Here is a 20,556-nt window from a genome sequence, read left to right on the forward strand (position 1 = left end):
CTCTAATGCCCCTGGTAAGGAAGGAAGGTACGTGCGAGCCCTCGGTCTTCAAGGGGGCCAAAGCGGCGGGAGCTGCAGACTTCAGCCAACACCGACCTGCCACAGCCTGGCACCAATGGCATTTCTCCTGATCACATTTCGGCCGTGGCTGAGCCAAAAGGAGTGAAATACAGTAAAATAAAGGTGCCTGGGCCTCCTGCCCACGGCAAAGCCCTGAAAACGACACTCTTCCCCTCAAAGACCCACTGAAGAATGTTTACCGGGGAGAATTCTTACCGTCTGATCTGGCTATTGCCATGAAAATCAGTAAGAGGGGAAAAAAGCAACAACAAAGGCCAATGGTGGTTATGTACAAATGCACAATTTACAGGAGTCTAGTGACAAAGGGATCCCGTCGAAAGAATGCTAAACTTCCCCAAGAGGTAGCGGGATAAAGTTGTCTCGACACAGGTAAGGACCTTCATCCACTGAATGACCTCTGGGTTGCCATCGTAAACACTCAGAATACCATCCTGACTGAGGGGCACCATGAGAAAGATTTCAACAGTGACAGTGTCACCAGCATGGGTTAGTGTTTACTAATGACTGTGGAAACAAGATGGTGCTAGGCCCTGGGGTCAGCTGACTCAGACTTCCAGGGGTAAGTGGGGTATGCCAGGCGGCCTGTGGCAGGAGGGAAAGCCTAAGGGGTGTGGAGCAAAAATAATCTGGGCGAATGAAGGTACTAGCTTTACTAACCGTCGAGAGCTCAATGACCTCGTTTACCCTCTTTCAACCTCAGTTTTCTCATCTGTACGACGGGAGTAAGTTTTTACATGTCCTCTCTCCAGAGGCGTTCTTGCTCTTCTGCCTCACACATCCCCTGTCCAGCTCCTCAGCAAACCCCGACGCTCGCTTCGGAAAGCATCCAGAACCTGCTCAGTTCCCACTGCTCTCCCGTGAGCTCGCTCCAGCAGCCCCTCGCCACGTGCTAGGATTCTCACCAAAGAAGCCACGACCATCCTGTCACTCCAATGCTCCAAGCCGTCGGGGGAAAGCCCAAGTCCCCGAAGACGGCCTCCTACCCCAAACGCACTCTGCGCCTCCCAGCCCTGTCACCGGCGGTGGCTCTGCTGGCTGCCCGCTTCGTAGCCAGGGTCTCCCTCCTCGGGGTGTGCTGTTCCCTGCACCCGGCATCCTCACGCAAGCACTCAGGCAAGTCCTTCCCTGACTGGCGCACTCAAAACCTCCACTCTCTCCAGCCCCGATCTGCTTTCCCGATTCATTTTTCTGCACGGCATTTCTCACCATCTAACACGCTTTGTCTGCTGTCTGTGTCTCCAACTAAAACGTAAGCTATGTGAAGGCAGTGATTTCGTCTGCTTTGTTCTTAACTGTATTTCTAGTATCTGGACCACTGCCTGGCACACACAGGCACTCACTATGTATTCGCTGGAGGGACGGACGGACGGATGGATGGAAATACACCAACATACAGTCTAAGAGCAGGCCTTTGGGTCAGACAGACTTGGCTTCAAGTAACAGTGCTGCATAAAAATGATTTGGTTTCTTTCTTAATAGTTTCGAGTCCTTGGTAAAGTTTCTTTCTCATTTTTTTCACCCACCCAAACGGTCAGAGAAAGACAGTAATACCCATCTCACAGGGTCGTTTGTCAATCCTCAACCAGTTGCTGTTATTACCTTGCTGTGAGCCTCAAGCGAAACGGTGATGCAGGAAAGCCTTCTGTAAACTGAAAAGTATTACAGAAGTACCAGGTTCTTCGCCTCGGCCTCACAACGTGAGGCCAGGCACAGGGTTATTGCTTGGCGGGACTCAGCTCATACAATCCTCATGGCGATGCTGTGTGGCAGGTACTAATCTCCCCAACTTCCAGACAAGCGAACTCAAGTCCCAATACGACATGGCGTGTGCAGTGGGGACCAAGCCAACGTCATCAGCTCCCACTCACTGGTGTTACCACCCCTGCCAGGACTACCTCTGTTATCAGTGACGAGACAAAAATACTGGACAGATAGTAAAAATGGCTTCCCGCCCCAATTTTAGTACTTCTAAATCATTCTGGAGCATGGCAAGGTTCACCCAGCCCCTGCTCCTCGTGACTACCTTTTCTTCCCACTCCTGATCCCAGTCCCCACCTGGGTCTGCAGTGATCTGATTTTGTTTTATCCTTTTCCTTTCCTGACCCGCAAGTCCCTTCTAAGTCGATGACTCCTGTTTCTGTCCTATAATTTACGCACATCTTATGGAGTTGGATTTTTCAGTGTCTGCTGTCCAGATGGGAGGGATTTTAGTCCTACAGTTCGATGCTGTATCTGTGCACACGTACTGTATTTACATGCGTGTTTCCCTTTGGAGACCCTAACTTCCTTTAGGAAAGGGACAGAGTCTATTTTTGTATCCCTGGCACCTAGCATAATACCTGGCAGAGAAAAGGCACTCAAAAATTGTTTAACTGAACTGCAATTTGCTGACGAGTAAACTAAGGGTCCAAGAACTTTTAACTATTTAACTGGGCTACCCGGAGTCGGGTCCGAAGCAGGGTACACACGCTGGGCTTCCTGATTTCCATCCCCACCAGCCATCCTATGTATCACTTCCAAGAACAACTTCTTTTTTTGTTGGTACCTTTTCTTTTTTTCCTTCCTTCCTTCCTTCCTTCCTTCCTTCCTCTTTCTCTCTCTTTCTTTAATGTTTTATATATTTTTTGAGAGACAGAGCATGACCACAGGAGGAGCAGACAGAGAGGGACGCACAGAATCCACGGGAGGCTCCAGGCTCTGAGCTGTCTGCACAGAGCCCGATGTGGGGCTCGAACTCACAAACTGTGAGATCGTGACCTGAGCCGAAGTCAGACGCTTAACCGACCGAGCCACCAAGGCGCCCCTCCTTCTTTATGTAGAGTCGACACACGATGTTACTTAAGTTCGAGGTGTGCAACAGCCATTCGCCAACACTGTGCTGTGCTCGCACGTGTAGCTACCATCTGCTCCCACACAGCACTATCACAGCATCACGATATTCCTTATGCTGTACCTTTTATTCCCATGACTCACCTAGGGTAAACTTCTGGAAGCACTGGTTTCATCACGTTCACTAGAAACCACACAGGACTTAACAACTGCATCCTGCCAAAACTCTCCCGTGATCTGGCCCCACTCTGCATAAGCCACCTCGTCTCTTACTGCGCACCAAAGCCCACAGCCACCTCGCCGGGCAGGCCTGTGCACAGACAGGTCTGCACCACCGCCCAAGTGGACCGCAGGTTTCTTCACGCTGCGGGAGCACCTCCTCACCAGGTGAATGTGGTCTCATTTAACTTACCGCCTTCAAAATCTTCAACTACAGATGAAGGTTAGTCATAATGGCTGTCTATTTAGGGGAATTTTGCATGATGGGGAGCTGCTATAAATTCTCAACATGTACCTCGGCACCATTAGGAGAAATAAATATGTTCTAGTAATAAGAGTACATTCAGTGTCTTCCTTTCTCCCTTTCTATTGTGGTAAGAAACCACGTACCATTAAATTAGCCATCTTGGCCATTTTAAGGGTACAGTTCAATATTATTAAGTGTATTCACATTGTTGTAAACAGATCTCCAGAACTTTTTCATCTTGCAAAACCTCAACCTTATACCCACCAATAACGGATTCTCCCCCCTTCCTTGGCAGCCACCTTCCCACTTTCTGTTTCTTTGATTTGGACTACTTTAGATACTTCATTGTAAGTGGAGTCATACACTATTGGCCCTTTTGTAGCTTGCTTAATTTCACTTAGCACAATGTCCACAGGGTTCACCCGTGTAGCGGAACGTATCAGAACTTCCTTCCTTTTAAAGGTGGAACAATATTCCATTGTACACATACACTGTGTTTTCTACACCCGTGCACCTACTGACGGGACACTCGGGTTGCTCCCAGCTCTTGGCTCTTGGAAGTAATGCTGCGATGAGCGTGGGTATGCAAATGTCTCTTTGAGATACTGCTTTGACTTCTTTTGGATATATACCCAGAAGTGGGATCGCTGGGTTAGGCGGTAATTCCATTTTAACCTTTTTCGAACTCCCATCCTGTTTTCCGTAGTGGCTGTACCACTGTATATTCTCAACAACAGTGCACGGGGTTCCAGTTTCCCCACATCCTTGCCAAATGTATCTCTTCTGTTGAATATATAGGTGTGGAAAAGCCATTTTTTGAAAACAATCCTGTAAGCACACAGCAAAGACTGTTGAGAATGAAAATCACTTTTAAAACCCCAAAGCCCACGGGGCGCCTGGGTGGCTCAGTCGGTTCACTGTCCGGCTCTGGGTTTCCGCTCAGGTATGATCTCATGGTTCATGGGTTGGAGCCCTGCGTTGGGTTCTGTGCTGACAGCAAGGAGCCTGCTTGGGATTCTCTTTCTGTCTCTCTCTCTCTCTCTCTCTGCCCCGCCCTGCTCAGGTTCTCTCTCCTTCTCAAAATAAATAAACATTTAAAAAATCATTTAAAACCCCAAAGCCCTAGATATAATACGAGAGCAGAGATGGGGTGTTCTCATTCCATAGCACTTCTTACAGGTGTGGCCAAACCGAAGGAGAACCTCCTTTATCACCTAAAAGCTCTGCCTACGGAGTTTTGGCACATACCTCTGGCCAGGGCCAATTCTGAAACAACCACACACCTCTTTCCATAGAGTAAATATATGTAAATATTCTAAACCTGCATAAAATGATTTTTTAACGTTCTCGTTGAATCGTCAGCATCCTTCTGGAAAGGCTGCTGTTATCTGGGGTCACCGAGGCACTGCACGTGGGCCCCCTCCTTCCCGTGGCTCCGCTTATACAGTCAGATCTTCGGATTCAGCTCTGAATTCTCTCCCCTCCAAACGCCTGCTTACTTCCTGAAGGAACTGGTCACCTCTCCAGGCTGCAGCAGCTGCCTGAGGAAACATCCCCGGGCCACATTTGCAGCCTGGCCAGAGGCAGCTTCAAGAACAACCGGACAGAGCCACAAAGTCATAGAGCACAGACTATTTTTAAGTCAGCAGGACCGTTGCAAATACAATTAGAGACGATACAATTAGGGATGACATAAGATTTTTTTGAAAAAAGGCCAACAATAAACAGCTTCCACATTCCTCAGGAAAACATTCCTCTGTCTGAACTCAGACTTTACGCTGGTGAAGGGACGAAACCTGGCCACCGACTCCAAAGGTGAATTTGTTATGACAGGAAATATCAAGTATCACCAACAATGGAAAACTTTACTTTGTAACATGCACCAAAGGATAAGGATTTCCCACAGAAGTCTGATTTACACACACAGAAAACAGGCCTGTGTCCTGGTAGGAGCCTTTGTCGGGACCCGCAACATGTCTGCTCCCACTTGGCTTACTTTTACATGTTTAAGGGCTTTTGAGCAGAGTGATGAATTGCAGATTGGTCTGGGAGTCCAAAGACCTTGGTTTGGGTCCAGCAAGACCACACAGAAAAAGGCCCTGAGCTGTCTGAGTCTTCGCTTTCTCTTCCGCAACTGAGAAAAATGGCACCCCTCTTGTGTCTCACGGGTTCGTGGGGAGGGCAGATGGCGGGGAGCAGGTGAAGGGTTTTGTCAAATAAAAGGAAGGGAAGAACGAACACAGCGGGCTTCACAATGAGGCACGTGGCATGGAGTCATTCGCACGTTAGCTGTCGTCACGATGTCCTGACTCCCAACGTTGGAGTACCTACCGGCCGTCCCTCTTCCTGCCCGTGCGGCTGCTCCATGAGGATTTCCCCTCACCAAACTGGACTGACTGCAGGGAAATTCCTGCACTTAGAATCATCTGTTACAGACATATATTTTAGCAGACCTCCTGCTGGTCACTCAGACTTCCTCAGGTTTGAGATAAGCCAGTCTCACTTCCCATGTTAGAAACGGAAACGGCCAACACAAGGGAGGCAGCCAGGCAGGCAGCTTGCGCTCAGCTCAGGGCTGTGAGCAGCTCTTACAAAGCCACTACTGTTTGGGCCAAAAGCCTGAGCACCCGGAGTGACTCTCGAGCCGCAGAGATGCACAGAGAGGAAATGACCTAGGCCCCGGGGGCCCTGCCCTTCAACGCCAAAACATGGTACACCACTTCCAGGGCCATTCGTCTTCAGTGGCCCCCACACACCCAGCGTGGATGGCACCCAATCACATGGGGAATGTGTATTAGAATAAAGATTCCTGTGCTACGCTGGACCATGGAACCAAGTTCTCAAAAAGAGTGGAGCTGTTTGCCGAGAATCCATTTCGAAAAGCACACTGAGTGATTCTGACGTCTGGCTAAATGTGGGACCCATGGGAATTAAGGCCAGACTTACTTAAACCCGCACGCAGAGATCTGCTCTAGGACCTATGTGTTCTGTTGCCTAGCCACACAGCAAGACGCGATTTGGAGGGCAACGGGCTCGGATCTCACTGGTTGGGAAAACCTCTGCTTTGGCTACTTTGTACCCCTGAATGTTCCCTGTATTGACAAAAAAGGACAAAATCCCTTTGTCCATGCTGACCTCTCCACCTGGAACAGCATTCCCACCCAAAGAGCCAATCGAATTCGGACTCATCCTTTGAGGCTGCTCGGCTCCCACTTCTTGGTGATGGGTTCCAAGAGTTTTTTCCTATTATTCCCTGACCCCCGCAGTAAGTCTCTGCCTGTGATACTCTAGAAGCACGGTAGCTCACCTCCTAAAATATTCATCACGTTTACACAGTTGTATTTTAGCTGTTTAGCTACAACACTCTAGTTTGCTCTTCATGTGTCTATCCCTGCCCAACCCCTATCCCAGGGAACTAACTTTCTTTAGGGAAAAGAAACATGCATACTAGTCAGTGTCACTTGACTGGATGAAAGCCTTGAAATATCTTTCATATCTGGAATTTAGAATGTTATTGTCATGAAAGTCACTTTTGTGCCTAATCTAGACTTGGAACCCATTTTCCATAAATAGTATTTTTGAGCCTTTTAAACATATCGACAGGAAGATCAAGCAGGATCCCAGAAACGGACATGCTGACCTTCACTGCAAACCTTTTATAACGTCTACGGGTCTTTCGAAAGTAATTCTCCCGGCATACAGCTCTCTGTGTGGATTCAACTTGGGACCACTGACTTCTGCTGCCCAGGACGGTGACGGGAATAAGTTACACCACAACAGAGCTTCATTTACACCAAACCCCCGACAGTGCATTTTGTTTCTACCAACGGTTTCGTGAATTTTGCTTTAAACTACCCGTGAATCCTCTTTCCGCTTCTCAATCTAAAGTCAAAACTTGCCCTAGAGTTGTGTCACATATGCCCTATCTCATTAAGAAAAAAGTCCGCCTGTGCTCATCCGCAAAGTGGGTATTTAGAGCCCTCAGATATGAGGGTCTGGGCCAAGACGACGCCCCCGACGTCTCCCCTCCACTCTCTCCTGAGAACACAGTGGCTGGAGAGTCCTCAGCTTCCGCCTGTTCTGGAAGCTCGCCCTCTGTCCTGTCTCCAATTCAGATGTGGGATTCAGGCTCTGCGTTTCTCACCGTCTCACCGCGACCCCTCAGCTTTTACTTCTGGCTTGTCCCCGGGAGTCCTCTTAGCAAGCTGCGGCTTCTCCTGGGGTTTCTGGTTCTGACCAGGGCTCCCCACGCTGCCACCTGTGGATCTGTCCTGGGCTCCTCTCCCCCACTTGGCTACCTACCCCCCCAACAGCTCTCTGGGCTAGGTCTCACCACCCCTGCCAGCTCCTGATGGCTGCTTCTTGGCTGGCTGCACAAATCCTGAGCAGGAACCTGCCTGGTTTCACCACATCCTTGGAATGAACTCTTAGCGTGTACCAGGCACTGCGCTAAACACTTACTATAAATCATCTCAGTCAAGCCTGATAAGCATCTTGGAATTATTACTGTTCATTTATAGAGCAGGAAATTGTGGCTTAAAGAGGTTAAGTATCTGCTCCCAAATGGTGGGGCTGGAATTCAAACCCAGGTCTGTCTGGCTCTAAAACAATCTTGCTACACACCTGCCACAGTGCTGGCCTCACTTAGCTCACGTGGACAGGACCACGACCTGGTGGCCCATCCTCCCCAGCACCCACCTTCCCCCTGCCTGTCCCCGGCAGGAGCTTCCTCCAGAGAGGAGAGTCATCAGGCTGTCCCTCAGGGTCCCCCCGCCCCTCCCCTGGCCCCTGACCAATCAGGGTGCTCAAATAAAATAGAACCCACAATTTAGCAAACTCCATACTTTATCTTATGCTGGCATATCATTTAAAGTTGACTAAATACTGTGTTTGCTATCATTTCCTGCACACACACACACACGCATAGTATTCTGAGTATATGAAGAAGTCTTTGGAACACTGAACCAGTAAACATTCAGAGCAGGAAAAGGGACGATTTCTACAGAACTGGCGTTCCCAGTTAGAGAGAGTTCCTTCCTTTTCTTTGCAGTCAGGCTCGTCAAAGGAACAGAGCCACCTGTGGAGGTAGGGCAGGAGCGAGGGAGCCCCAGCGGAACACAGGCGGGGGGGAGGGTGCAGAGCCTTGCACAGAAGATTCTGCCCCGCTGCCTCTCTTCAGCTACATCGAGAGCATTCCACCCAAAGCGAGAGGCTGGGTCAGGCCTTCCCTTGGCCTTTGCATGAGTGTGGGAAGAAGGGCTGGGAATCTTGCCCGGGGAGTGGAGGAATGCTGGGAGGAGGAGCAGGGGACAGCAGGGGCTCCCATCACTGACCGCCCGGCCGCCTCTGCTCTCCCACGCGATGGCTTGGCTGGCTTGGCTGGAACAAACACACAGATGCACCCACTGGTGCTCAGGAGGAGGGGGGGCGGCCAGCTCCCCTCTGGTCTCTACTCCAGCCCCCTTGGGCCATGTCAGGCATGGGACCGTGGTGCCCGGCTGCTCAAGCTGACCAGCACGGCCAACTGGTAGGCAGGTCTGTGCTCTGAATGCAGTGATCAGTGGGCAGCTTTTTGGTGAAGCAGAGTACACGGTTGGTCTTGTTTTTTTTTAATCTCCAGACATAGAAGCCATAACCACATCCCTGTCTGCTCTGAGCCAGCACAGAAAACCCATCACAACGAGACGAAGCACAAACTCCAATGGTCTTGCCCCAGCGAGGCCCGAGGCTGCCTTCGAGCTGTCAACCACAATTCTTCCATTCCATGCTGAGTTACTGGCATTGATTTCAGGCAAAAACAGAGGCAAGACTTTCAAAAGCATCCTATTGTATCCACATCGTAGCAGATGGCTAAAATTCTTGGTTTTTTCTTACTCCTTTTAAAGACTACAATCTGTAACTTTCTAGTGTGAGAGTACCACAGTTCCTTCACATTTAAGTAGGAACTGCTTTAGTTGACAACATTCACAAAAATACCAAAAAGAGGGAGAACAGTGCAGTCACAGAACATGGGGCATTATCACTTTTGAAAACAGTAAACAGTCTTTCTCAGAAATCAATTCGTAGCCTTACACGCCCCAAGTTAGCAAGGAACATTTTTACAGACAGCCCGACAATAAGCTCCCAATTTCACGTAATACGAGCCAAAACCAGAACGATAAAAACCAGAGCCATAACTCATCCAGGACGCTTGCTTCTTTTTGTCTATTTCACACGAACTGCTATACCATAAACAAAGCCTTTCTTTCTTTGATTTACTACATCCACAATTAAGAGTGCCCTCAGACGCTGCACTAGGACGAATGAGCTTTCACAGACACACTCGCACCGACAAGCAGCAGCAGACAGAAAGCACTGTAACTTGGACAGAAACAGACTGGAATCAGCAACATTGGCACGATATAATAATTCATTCTGCGCACACATACCCATGTGAAGGCTTTCCAGACTCCAGAATCTTGCTATTTCCCCTCTAGCTACCATCCTTCTCTTTGAAAAACAGCCACATTCAGAGCGGGACCGGGGTGCGACTGGGCATCACGGAGAATCACACAGGCTCTCGGCTACGGAAACCGCAGAAATCGCTTATTCACTGCTTTGACGCTGTGCACACTCCCGGCTGGAGCCTGCCTAGAAGCGGACAGCTCGCTCGTTGCTCAGGGCTGCTAAGGTCAGCGGCACCAGGCGGCCCGCGGACGTCAGGGAGGAAGTTCTAAACTCAAGCAAAGCCTCCGCATACCAAACCCACACACACACTCACGAGCCTAGCAGGTGTGGTCAAGGGCCGTCAATGAAGGTAGGAGAAGTGCGTTTGCTGCTTTTAATCACAATCCCAAAGCCCAAGTTGGACTTTCAGAGAGCTTTTTTTTTTTTTTAAATTTTTTTTAACGTTTATTTATTTTTGAGACAGAGAGAGACAGAGCATGAATGGGGGAGGGGCAGAGAGAGGGAGACACAGAATCTGAAACAGGCTCCAGGCTCTGAGCTGTCAGCACAGAGCCCGACGCGGGGCTCGAACTCATGGACCGTGAGATCATGACCTGAGCCGAAGTCGGCCGCTTAACCGACGGAGCCACCCAGGCGCCCCTCAGAGAGCTTTTAAAAAGGTATCCATTTCACAGGGAAAAAAGCAGGGAGGTTGCTAAGTTAAAAAATGTAGTTAGCATTTTATAACAAAAATTTGAGTCATGATGTTAACTGTAATTGATGAAATCACATTAAAGGAAGAATTTTGCTCAAAAAATATATAGGTAAATATGTGCACACCCTACTATGTGAGAGTAATATGTACATCTTTCACTACATAAAATGTATGTCCTAAATAATGAAGAGAACTGCTTTTCTTAAAGCATCTCTCTAGATGACATACAGCTCATTTATTTCCCCGTACTCTTCACCATTTTCCAAGTTATGTACAATGAGCAAGTCTTTCTTTTATTGTGAAACAATGATCGTTAACAAACAGTACATACACTTCCTTCAATTTCTTCATGACAGGAAGACACTGCTTTTTTAACTTGATGAACAATGAGATATAATATATGCAAAGTAGTGATCACATGGTCATCCCTCAATAAAAGGTGGTTAAAAAAAATAACAGTGCTTGTTAGTAAATGCATGTTTTACACTGATGGGGGTCAGAGCAGCTGGGTTTAAAATCTGCTCTACCAAACTACATGAGGAAAAGTTTCTAAGTCTCTAAAGAGTTCAGTTTCTGGTCTGTAGAAGGGGTATGACTGGGGCGCCAATAATCCCCTTAGGGTTACCGAGAACATCTTATAGAGTGCTGAGAACATTGCTGGCACTGCACTAGGAATTAGCAAATGTCACCAGTCATGCTGCCACAACTCCAAAAGCCCGAGGTCCACCAAAAGGTGCCAGTCCCCATAGAATCCACAGCATGAACTCACCAGGCAAATAATGTGATTAGTTACATTATCCATGTTGACTATGTGCCATATTGTAGACTGTTCTTAAGTATTTGTGGCTATTTATACTGACTCGATGCATCCCACCCTTAAATCCAGCTAAAGAAAATTTTCTGGGGAACTCACAGCTTCAATAATCCACAACAAAGGTGAAATGCATGCAAACACACACACACACACACACACACACACACACACACACACACACCAGATTGGCTTCAAATCTTCCCATTGCAAATATTTTTAGAAAATGATTTATGAGTGGGGCTTCTGGATGGCTCAATAGGTTGAGCGTCCGACTCTTGATTTCGGCTGAGGTCATGATCTCATGGTTTGTGGGTTTGAGCTCCATGTCTGTCAGTGTGGAGCCTCCTTGGGAATCTCTGTCTCCCTCTTGCTCTCTGCCCTTCCCCCACTCATACTCTATCTCTCTCAAAATAAACAAACATTTTTAAAAAATGATTTAAGAGAGTCAAATTTTTTAAAGGATTAATAAAGTAGCTCATGCAAAAGGGGCCTCTCCATTCTTTAAAAAGAAGGCACTAGGGGCGCCTGGGGGGCTCAGTCGGTTAAGCGTCCGACTTCAGCTCACGTCATGATCTCGCGGTCCGTGAGTTCGAGCCCCGCGTCAGGCTCTGTGCTGACTGCTCAGAGCCTGGAGCCTGTTTCAGATTCTGTGTGTCTCTCTCTCTGACCCTCCCCCGTTCATGCTCTGTCTCTCTCTGTCTCAAAAATAAATAAACGTTAAAAAAAAAAAAGTTGAAAAAAAAAATAAAAAGAAGGCACTAAATTAAATTACAAACTCAAGAGACTCTTTGCAATTGTTTTTCAGAACAGACCCTCTCTATAAGTAAATTTCCTATATGCCACAAGGAATACTAGTTGCATAGTATGGTTCACGAAAAAAATGTCTACCTCTCGGAAATGTACGATGATACCTTAGGAGCCACAGGCTCCCAGAAGTCCAAATAATGACATCGGTGTTACTTTAACATAGACTTTCCTCATCTTATTTGGTCACAAAATTCTCTTTTTATAGTAACACATATTATTAACCCTCCCAAAAAATGTGCCAGGGCCTGGCTACTCGCATGTGGTCCATGGACCCACAGCACTGGCATGACCTGGCAGCTGGTTAGAAAGGAAGACTCTTGGGCCCCAGCCCTATCTGTGGAATCAGAATCTGCATTTTAACAAGGTCCGGGCCATTCCAATAAACATTCAGGTTTGAGAAGTGTTGTTTCGGGCAATTCAAGAAACTCTTTCCTCTGCAGCAACATCTTGAATGCTACTGTGCTTTTTTAAAAATCTATTCAGAAACTAATGACGCCCATGGAATGAATGGGTAGATGTGGTTTTAGTTAGAACAAAGAGGCAAAATGCTGAATAAGGAGATAGCAAGCGGTGAAAAGTTGGAATTAATTCTGATGGGTATCCCTTCTAACAAAGTTTAAATTCCAGCAGGAGGCAAATAAAATCCAGAGTGTTTTTGTTTCCTTAAATTTGGGGTTCATTTGTCTCGTTGGTTGGTTAAAATTACAAGCTGTCAAGAAAAAGATCTCTTGGCTGTATTTCCTTGGTATTGTCCTAAGGGACTGTGTGCCCACTGTCACTTTTCACTGTAAGAGGACAGCTCTGATATCCCAAGGACTCTTTCCAAATCCAGAAATGGGGTCAAGGCATTACACTAAGATCCCTGGGAGTTTTCAGACCTTAAATTAAAGGCATTTATACTAAGTAAACTTACTTTACTGCACATCCAAAACAAAATAAAGACAAAAAAAGGGAAAAAGTAAACAAACAAAAACTGTATTTAAATGAGGCATCTCATCAAAGGACACTGACCCAACAACCCTTCTAAGATATTTTTGGAAGAAAAAATACATAGGTTTGACTTTTAGCCTAACATTTTTCTTTTAGTGATTAAAGCCTATATTTACAAGATCAATAAGAATACTACAACAAAGACCTTAAATATAGTTGAAAAAAATCTTAAACTCCACCCCTGTCCCAACACACCCATTAATCTATTGTCTTTGGATATGATTCCACTACATCACGTGATCAGGACTGAGACATTACCAACATTGATTACTGGCAACCTTAAAAGAATTAAGCAAGGGATCAGTCCCACAAGGCAGTAGAGAAATTTAAATTATATATTAATATCAAATATTTAGAAATCAATGAAGATAAAACAAAAGTTGAAAACAGAAGGAATGTTCTGATGATTTTTGTTGTATGGATGTAGAAATAAAGGTGATTTTTGGCAAAGCGGTCTTAAGACCCATAGATATTCACACACACATACATACGTGAAAAGGAAATGCCATAAAACTGTCGGGGTAAATTAGTAGTGAGACCTCAAACTCACACCAGTGGTCTCCTCTTTGCTTCTCCAGGACTCTTTTCCAAGATTGACTCGATGGCTGTTAAGGTTCCATTTAGCTCTGAATTTCTGGTGTCTTTTTATTTTCAGTACTATATGGTACAGATTTTCTTATGTGGCCACCTTCTGACTTGTACAGAAAGCTGACCAGCATTGGTTTCGACTCAGAGGTTCCCAGCCGTTGCTTCACCAAGGCAGCTGCCGTCCTGCAGGTGCAGAGGTATTCTGAAACTAGGGACATCCCGGCAACTTTATGTCCCCCCAAGGTTTAGATACGGCCCTATTACCAAGAGCTACAGGACAGGCACAAAATAGTAGGAGGCCCCAGAGGACAGAGTAACACTACCCTTCGGCACGACAATACTGTCAATTTTAGAAATGGGCTCAAGGATGGCTGCCACATCAGCCAAGAACCAAGAAAGTTCCTACGTCTGGCTGGACCGAGGTACGGTCCAAACTCCCGTATGAGCAACGACTACCCAGAATCAAGAGTAATGCAGCATGAGTTCTATGTACACACTCACTCGCTCTCCTCCACTGCTGATATGGGGCTGCAGTTCCTAACGCTGGAAGGCGGGATTCCTTTACAGGAAATAATTTGCCCATTTGCTATCAGTTATTGAAACCAATGCTCCCTTGTCCACTAGCATATATAACCGAGTATCCAGAGTGATCCCTTTATTCTGAATGGATTAAAAACAGGAAATATTATTAATTTACAGAAGTTATGCTATTTTTCAGAGAAATATAAAAAAATATAACAGACATCCAGCATAACATACAACATTTTCTAGAACATACTGATGTACAGCTCCAAACAGTTTCAGTATGCTGTTTGCTCATGTACGGCTAAGGCAGGCTCAATTTAGATCTCACCGAAACATCATTCAGCAGCCAGACTCCTCACCACAGAAGGGGAGGACCCAGTCACACAGAGCACACAGGAAATGGAGCCTGAGTTACAAGAACATGCTGGGTGAGAACCATTCAGTGCACACTTGACAATACAGAGGAAGAAAACGTGCCTCTCTTTGTGTCTTCAAAGCTAATGCTTTTTAATCTGGGGTAATGTAGACTTGAACACGCAAGATGATGGAAAATTTGTCCTCAGTGGCTTAAATAAACCCTCCCATTTGCCTCTACTCCATGCCCCAACCTCTCCAAAAAAGACGCTGTTCCCAGCGTAAATGTTTATTACAACATTTGGACTCACTGAGAAACAAATAAAATATTGCCCTTTCTTTTTTTCTTTTCTTAAGTTTATTTGAGAAAGAGAGAGAGAACCCATGCACGTGACAGTGAGCAGGGGAGAGGCAGAAAGAGAGAGAGATAATCCCAAGCAGGCTCTGTGCTCTCACACGGGCTCGATCTCGCAAACCAAGAGATCATGACCTCAGCCGAAATCAAGAGTCAGATGCTTAACCAACCGAGCCATCCAGATGTCCCTAACAAATTGCCCTTTAAAAGTAAAGGTAACGTCTTAATTTTAAGACCTCTGCTTCTCCTGTCTTCTGGAAGCAGCACGCAGATTTTTCATCCTTCAGGACCTAGCACACATTTCAGGTCTTTTCTGTATTTACGTGTTTGTCTTCACATCCTTAAGACTGAGCATGTTTCAAACGTTATAAGAGCAAAATAGATACTAGAGGAATTTCACTTTCTTCTTTTGTTTCAATAAAAGGCAATTATTAGGGCATGGTCTTAATTAAGTGCCAACACACAGGTATAATGTGCAGATAAAAAAAATCATTTTTTTTTTTGTTTGTTTGTTTTGTGATGGAAAAGCACAGCACCAGGAGACAGGGAGTAGGATGGCAGGAACCTGGGCTTTCAAGACAACCTGATCTGGTCTGAGTGCCAGCTACCCTACTTACAACTGAAATCCTGCTTAGCTGAGTGAGGGAAAAAGTCCTGAATAGTTTTAAGCCTTGGATTCGTCTGGAAGAACAGGAACATGAACAGAGTACGGACACGGTGTGGTTGTCTGCTAGATGTTTAGATTTCTTGGCTCTCCTTCCATGACTTTTAATATTCTTTCTTTTACTTTTAAAATCCAATTGCTGAAACCTGTATTAGACACATGATATTTTGAGACATTTTACTTTTTTTTCATTCTAGAGAAATTTAAACAAATCTAAGTTTTAGAACTGAGAATGTTTTTTTTAACTGTTAAGATCATAACAATTTCAAGGGTTTGCTGGCAAAATGTTAAACACTTGATTTTTCTGAGACAGAGACTAGAACGCTATGTTCCTTTAAAAACAATCTTGATGATAGGCAATGATAAGGCATGAAATGCCAGCTCAGATAACTGCTACTGGAGCTAACAGCATCTCTAAAAACACGCAGGCACTACGGTTCAAGGCGCTGCTGTCCATGTTTGTAATACTTGTTCCTGTATACGGAATAATTTCTAAATTCCTCTGACTGTGGAATCCACACTGTCTCACAGCGTGGTCCGAAGAGAGTGATCTCAACGCGCTCGGTGTTAGCAGGCAGGAAAACATTCTTACTGCAAGTACGTGCCTAAAGACAAGTGAGCTGAGTCATCTGGTTTCACAAATAAATACAAGCAGAGCCTAGTGTCCCCTGGTAGTAGAGTATAAAAGCAGGACGGGGAAGGGAAAAGAGACCTGGACCGGACTCAGGACGTCCGCACCTGACAACCAAACTCTACATCACCAATACTCCAGCCTGCACTCCCAAGAACCGTTCAAATTACTCTCAATAGGTACGAAGCAAGCAAGATCTGATGCTGTATTTTCTCTCTGATTCATTATTGAAAGAAAACTTCTGAAAAGCAGATGCATAAAGAGATAATCCAAACAAGAAGAGATCAGACAAAAAAGTGTAATGGTGTGGCTATAATAATTTTAAGGCATCACACGCATCTTAACGCCGGCTATTTTCTTTTTTTCTTCTGCTTTAACGAAAAGCTCAGTGGAGTCTCTGAGTGACACTTTGGGACATCTTTAGATAATGCGTGAAATCTTGGGTCAAGAGAATCAACAGAAAAAAACTCAGCAGAGTTTTTTCTTTTGCTAATAACCGGAGTGTATGCCTTTGAAATTTGCTTAACCCGTATTTGGATCATAATTAAACAGAATACTGTTCCATAAAGACTCCCAGTACTCTAGGGCTTTACTCTTGGACGAAGAGAGCTGTCTAAGGTTAAACTGCTGCCTAGTGCAGTTGAGTAAGTGACTCAGAGGTCTGGCTCTAGACATGGCCCGACAGTCCTCACTGCCATTGTCCTGTGTAAGGTCCTCTATTTCTTCACATGAACGCTAAGATTTGCTACATGTCTACTGCACGCTGAGTCATCCTCACACATCTGTGGGGCACAGAACGTTAATATTTCCTTTCACAAACGAGGACATTAAGACTTTGAGGTTAAGGTCACATAGCTAGTCAACAGAGGACTGGGCTTCAAATCTGTTTTTGGACCTAAAGATCTGTCAACGAGAAAATGAACTTTCATAACAATTATTAGAATAACAAATCAGAAGTAGGATCAACAACAACAAACTAAGGCAAAGGAAAAAAATGTATTTTCTTTGTTTTGGCCAAGTAAAAGAATACATCAAAGGGTTTCAATAAGTTTACTAACTTCATCGCAGACTTTTCTAAAAAATTGCTTATTTTCCTACAACTTATTTAATTAAAAAAATCAAGAGTTAAAATGGCATAAACCCTTATGCTTAAATTTCCTCCGCCTCCTTAATGTTGGGATATTACCCTCATAACCCTAAGTCAAGGAATGGAACTCGTGGTGCATATTTAACATTACTATTCCTTTCAGAAACATTTAGTAAAAATAAACATGGACACATCTGTATCAATGAGCTTTCAGATGCTGCAATGTAAAGCCAAAATAATTTTTTAATAAGGTAGCAAGACAAAAGTTCTTTTCATTAGTCCCGGCATTTAGGAGAAATGAGAAAGACAACAGATAAAATGCCTCTGCGCTAAAACTTAAAGTCTTCACATCCCCCACAGCCTTGTAGGCGCCCTCTCGCAGCATTCTGGCTCTGCCCTCCTGGCGAACTCAAGCTGCCTTTTTCAATCAAGGTCAGCTCGGTCCTCCTTACCGCTAATCCAAGGGGTATTTTTCAGGGTATCCAACTTCACTCTGGATACATGTGACAGTGTTAACCACTCTGTCCCTGACGCCAGTCTTCCTCTGACATCTGGGACACCACTGACCTGTCCGGCCATTCCTTTCCTATCTTCTTTGTGGATTTTTTTTCCTTTACTGGTCCCCAGATGTTGCTGATCGTCTCCTCATTTTTCACACGCCCATCTCGGATGATAACATTGCCTCCCACAGCTGAAGAACAGCCATTCATTTACTGCCGACTGTCACGTCTTTACTTCCCTCCTGGCTCCCCCTCCTCAGTATCAGACCTTCACGATGAAGGGCATGGTGAGGACATCACTTAGCTGTCCCACCTGTGCCTCCAATTCAACGTGTCCGGGACGGAACCCGGCCCCCCACGCATGTGCTCTTCTCCTACACTCCCCATCACCCTATACTCCTCAGCACCCAAAACATCCAACTGGCCTGACCTCCAGGTTTTCGTTTCTCCAGGACTACGTTCATGTTCTGAGATCAGGGCTCAGGCCACTTGACCTAGCAACACACTCCTCCGGTCTCCAGAGAGGACACGGTCTAGCCAGCCCCTGCCTCTAAAATGCCAATCTGATCACCTCACTCCACTTAAAACCCCAGTGGCTCCTACTTGCCCTTGGGCTAGTCTAATCCCCTCACCTGGAGGCCCTAATGGGCAGGTCCTGACCTCTGATCTCTAGTCTAGACTCCTCTCTCAACACTTCAATCCTTCCCTCACCTTTTGCCATAGCTGGGACACCTACTGAAGAGGTCCCCCCTCGCGAACGGTCGGACTGCACGAAAGCCCCAAGTCAAAAACACTACGCATGCACGCACGCCATGAACTTGACTTAAAGCACCTAAAAGTGCAATTGAATTCATCTTTGTTATCACAAAGGCCCAGAGGTCTTGGTGTGTGATCATCTGACCGGAAGTCCGCATTCTTTCCTGCACAAGTCACCACAGAATGTGTCAACTGTGATTCCAGTTTTGGTTTCTTCAAAGTACAGTAATAACCAGAGATGCCCGTGAAGACTTCTGAGTACAGATGTCTTGATTTTTCACGTTTTACAGCTATCAATTCTCATGTAATTCGGACAGGAAATAAGTTTTTGGCAATTCACCTTTATTGAATCTCTACTAAGTATTCAATTTAGCTTTCATACATGTGAGTCTCTTCAGTCTTACATTTCACTTGTTTATATACCTAAGTTAGATCTAGAATTAAAATAATAAACACAGTTGCCTTAAGTGGGTTTGGAGGCATGCCCTTGACTCCTGGTAGGGAAATAACTCAAACAGTAGGCAGGAGTAGCCTAACAAGGCAAGCCCTCAGGACCCTGCAGGCATCAGTCTGAATCTGAAGAACACCCTGAGTCTGAGAAGCCTGTGGATGGGGTGAGAAAGTTTCTGTTGGGCAAGCCCAACCTCAGTTTCTCAAACGTGCTCTCCCTTCTCTGGCTTCCACCCTTCGTAAACGCTGTTCCCTCTGCCTGGAATATACCTTCCCCGACAACAAACCTAATCTAACTCCCATTCACCCTTCACACGTTGTTACCTGCAGGGCTCCCGGAACCCGGGCAAGTCCTAGAAGCCCCTGCCTAACTATCAGTTTTCTCTTTTAGAGACCAGCTAGCTAATTGCTGGAACAGAAAAAGAAACATTCTGAGTATGACCCCCACCCCACCAGGACTGCGGCTGCACACACGAGTCCTAAAGCGCCCCGCAGTTACCTCCCTGCCCTGGGAGGGGCATAAGTTTCCTTAGCATAACATACAACGCACGTACCGGCGCGTTTTCTGAGTGCGCACGTGCACCTTTATGCCTGTCCCTTTATGCTGAGGCCGCCGCCTTTCAATATTCGTCCCCAAGCCCAACAGAAGGAGCCTGCTTACCCCTGTGTGGGGAGTCGTGGCTTTGGAAGTGATCCTGTGTTCTCCTCAACAAAGTTACCTCGTGAGGCAACTCCACCTGGTGTATTCGGTCTCTTACTCCCCAAGGAGCCGACCCGCCGGTTCAGTAACAACATCTCAACGTTCGTATCATTTCCTCCAGGAAGTCCCGGGCTCCCCACATCTGATATGCATGCTCTCTCTTCACACTTGGCTCCCTGATCCTTGCAGCGGCTTGACAAGTCCCCACGCCCTACTGGAGGTTCCGTGAGAACGGTCTCTGGCTTCCTCCGGACCACCCAGCCCCCGGCACGGTGCTTCACTCATCACGGGGCGTAGATACGGATACACAGATGGAGACGGACGTATCTCACATCATCACACACGTTTGCTAAATGTATACAAAGGAGGGATCTCCTAAACCAAGGGCCTATTAACAGCTCAGCTCTGAGGGCAGAGCACCCTGGGCACTTCCTGAAATAGCACCGAGCGATCATCATGTCTCAACGGCACGCCCTGTATCACTTCTAATACTAGTGTCAACGTCAGAATAAGGCCGAATAAACTTGCTTTTACAACTCAAACTAGTTCAATGGGGAAAATAAATACACCTAAGGAAATCTTTTCCGTTTCTGAGTAAATACATTTCAGTACAAAACCAAACTGAAGAAACAGGTGTCGAAGACAGGGAAAGAACGTCACCCCTGGGCGATAACCCCCAACTGGGCATTAAAGACAGCAGACAACGTCTCAGTGTACTTTTCCTTTCCTTTAGACAAACCGACCTTAACCGTGTAGGCAACACGCGCCGGATGACACCGAACAAGGCGGGGGGCCGTCCCGGGGCCGCCGCTGCAGGG

General features: G+C 46.2%; 1 protein-coding gene across 9 annotated transcripts in view; it reads right to left on the minus strand.

Annotated features, from left to right (window-relative positions):
- Positions 1–20,556, minus strand: part of SPATA13 (spermatogenesis associated 13) — an 81,798-nt gene that overhangs the window by 22,303 nt on the left and 38,939 nt on the right. Inside the window, exon 1 of one of the 9 annotated variants that reach the window (XM_042932370.1) lies at positions 19,700–19,812. The exons of 7 other annotated variants lie outside the window; for them this stretch is intronic. Coding sequence is in view for 1 of the 2 variants with exons in the window: in XM_042932049.1 (XP_042787983.1) it covers positions 9,805–9,859 (55 nt within the window). In the remaining variant the exon portion in view is untranslated. Of the gene's footprint in view, positions 1–9,804; positions 10,246–19,699; positions 19,813–20,556 lie in introns of those variants that run through there. One more of the 9 variants, XM_042932049.1, reaches the window with a different exon arrangement.

Source organism: Panthera leo, chromosome A1 (assembly GCF_018350215.1).
Source record: "Panthera leo isolate Ple1 chromosome A1, P.leo_Ple1_pat1.1, whole genome shotgun sequence".
NCBI lineage: Eukaryota > Metazoa > Chordata > Mammalia > Carnivora > Felidae > Panthera > Panthera leo.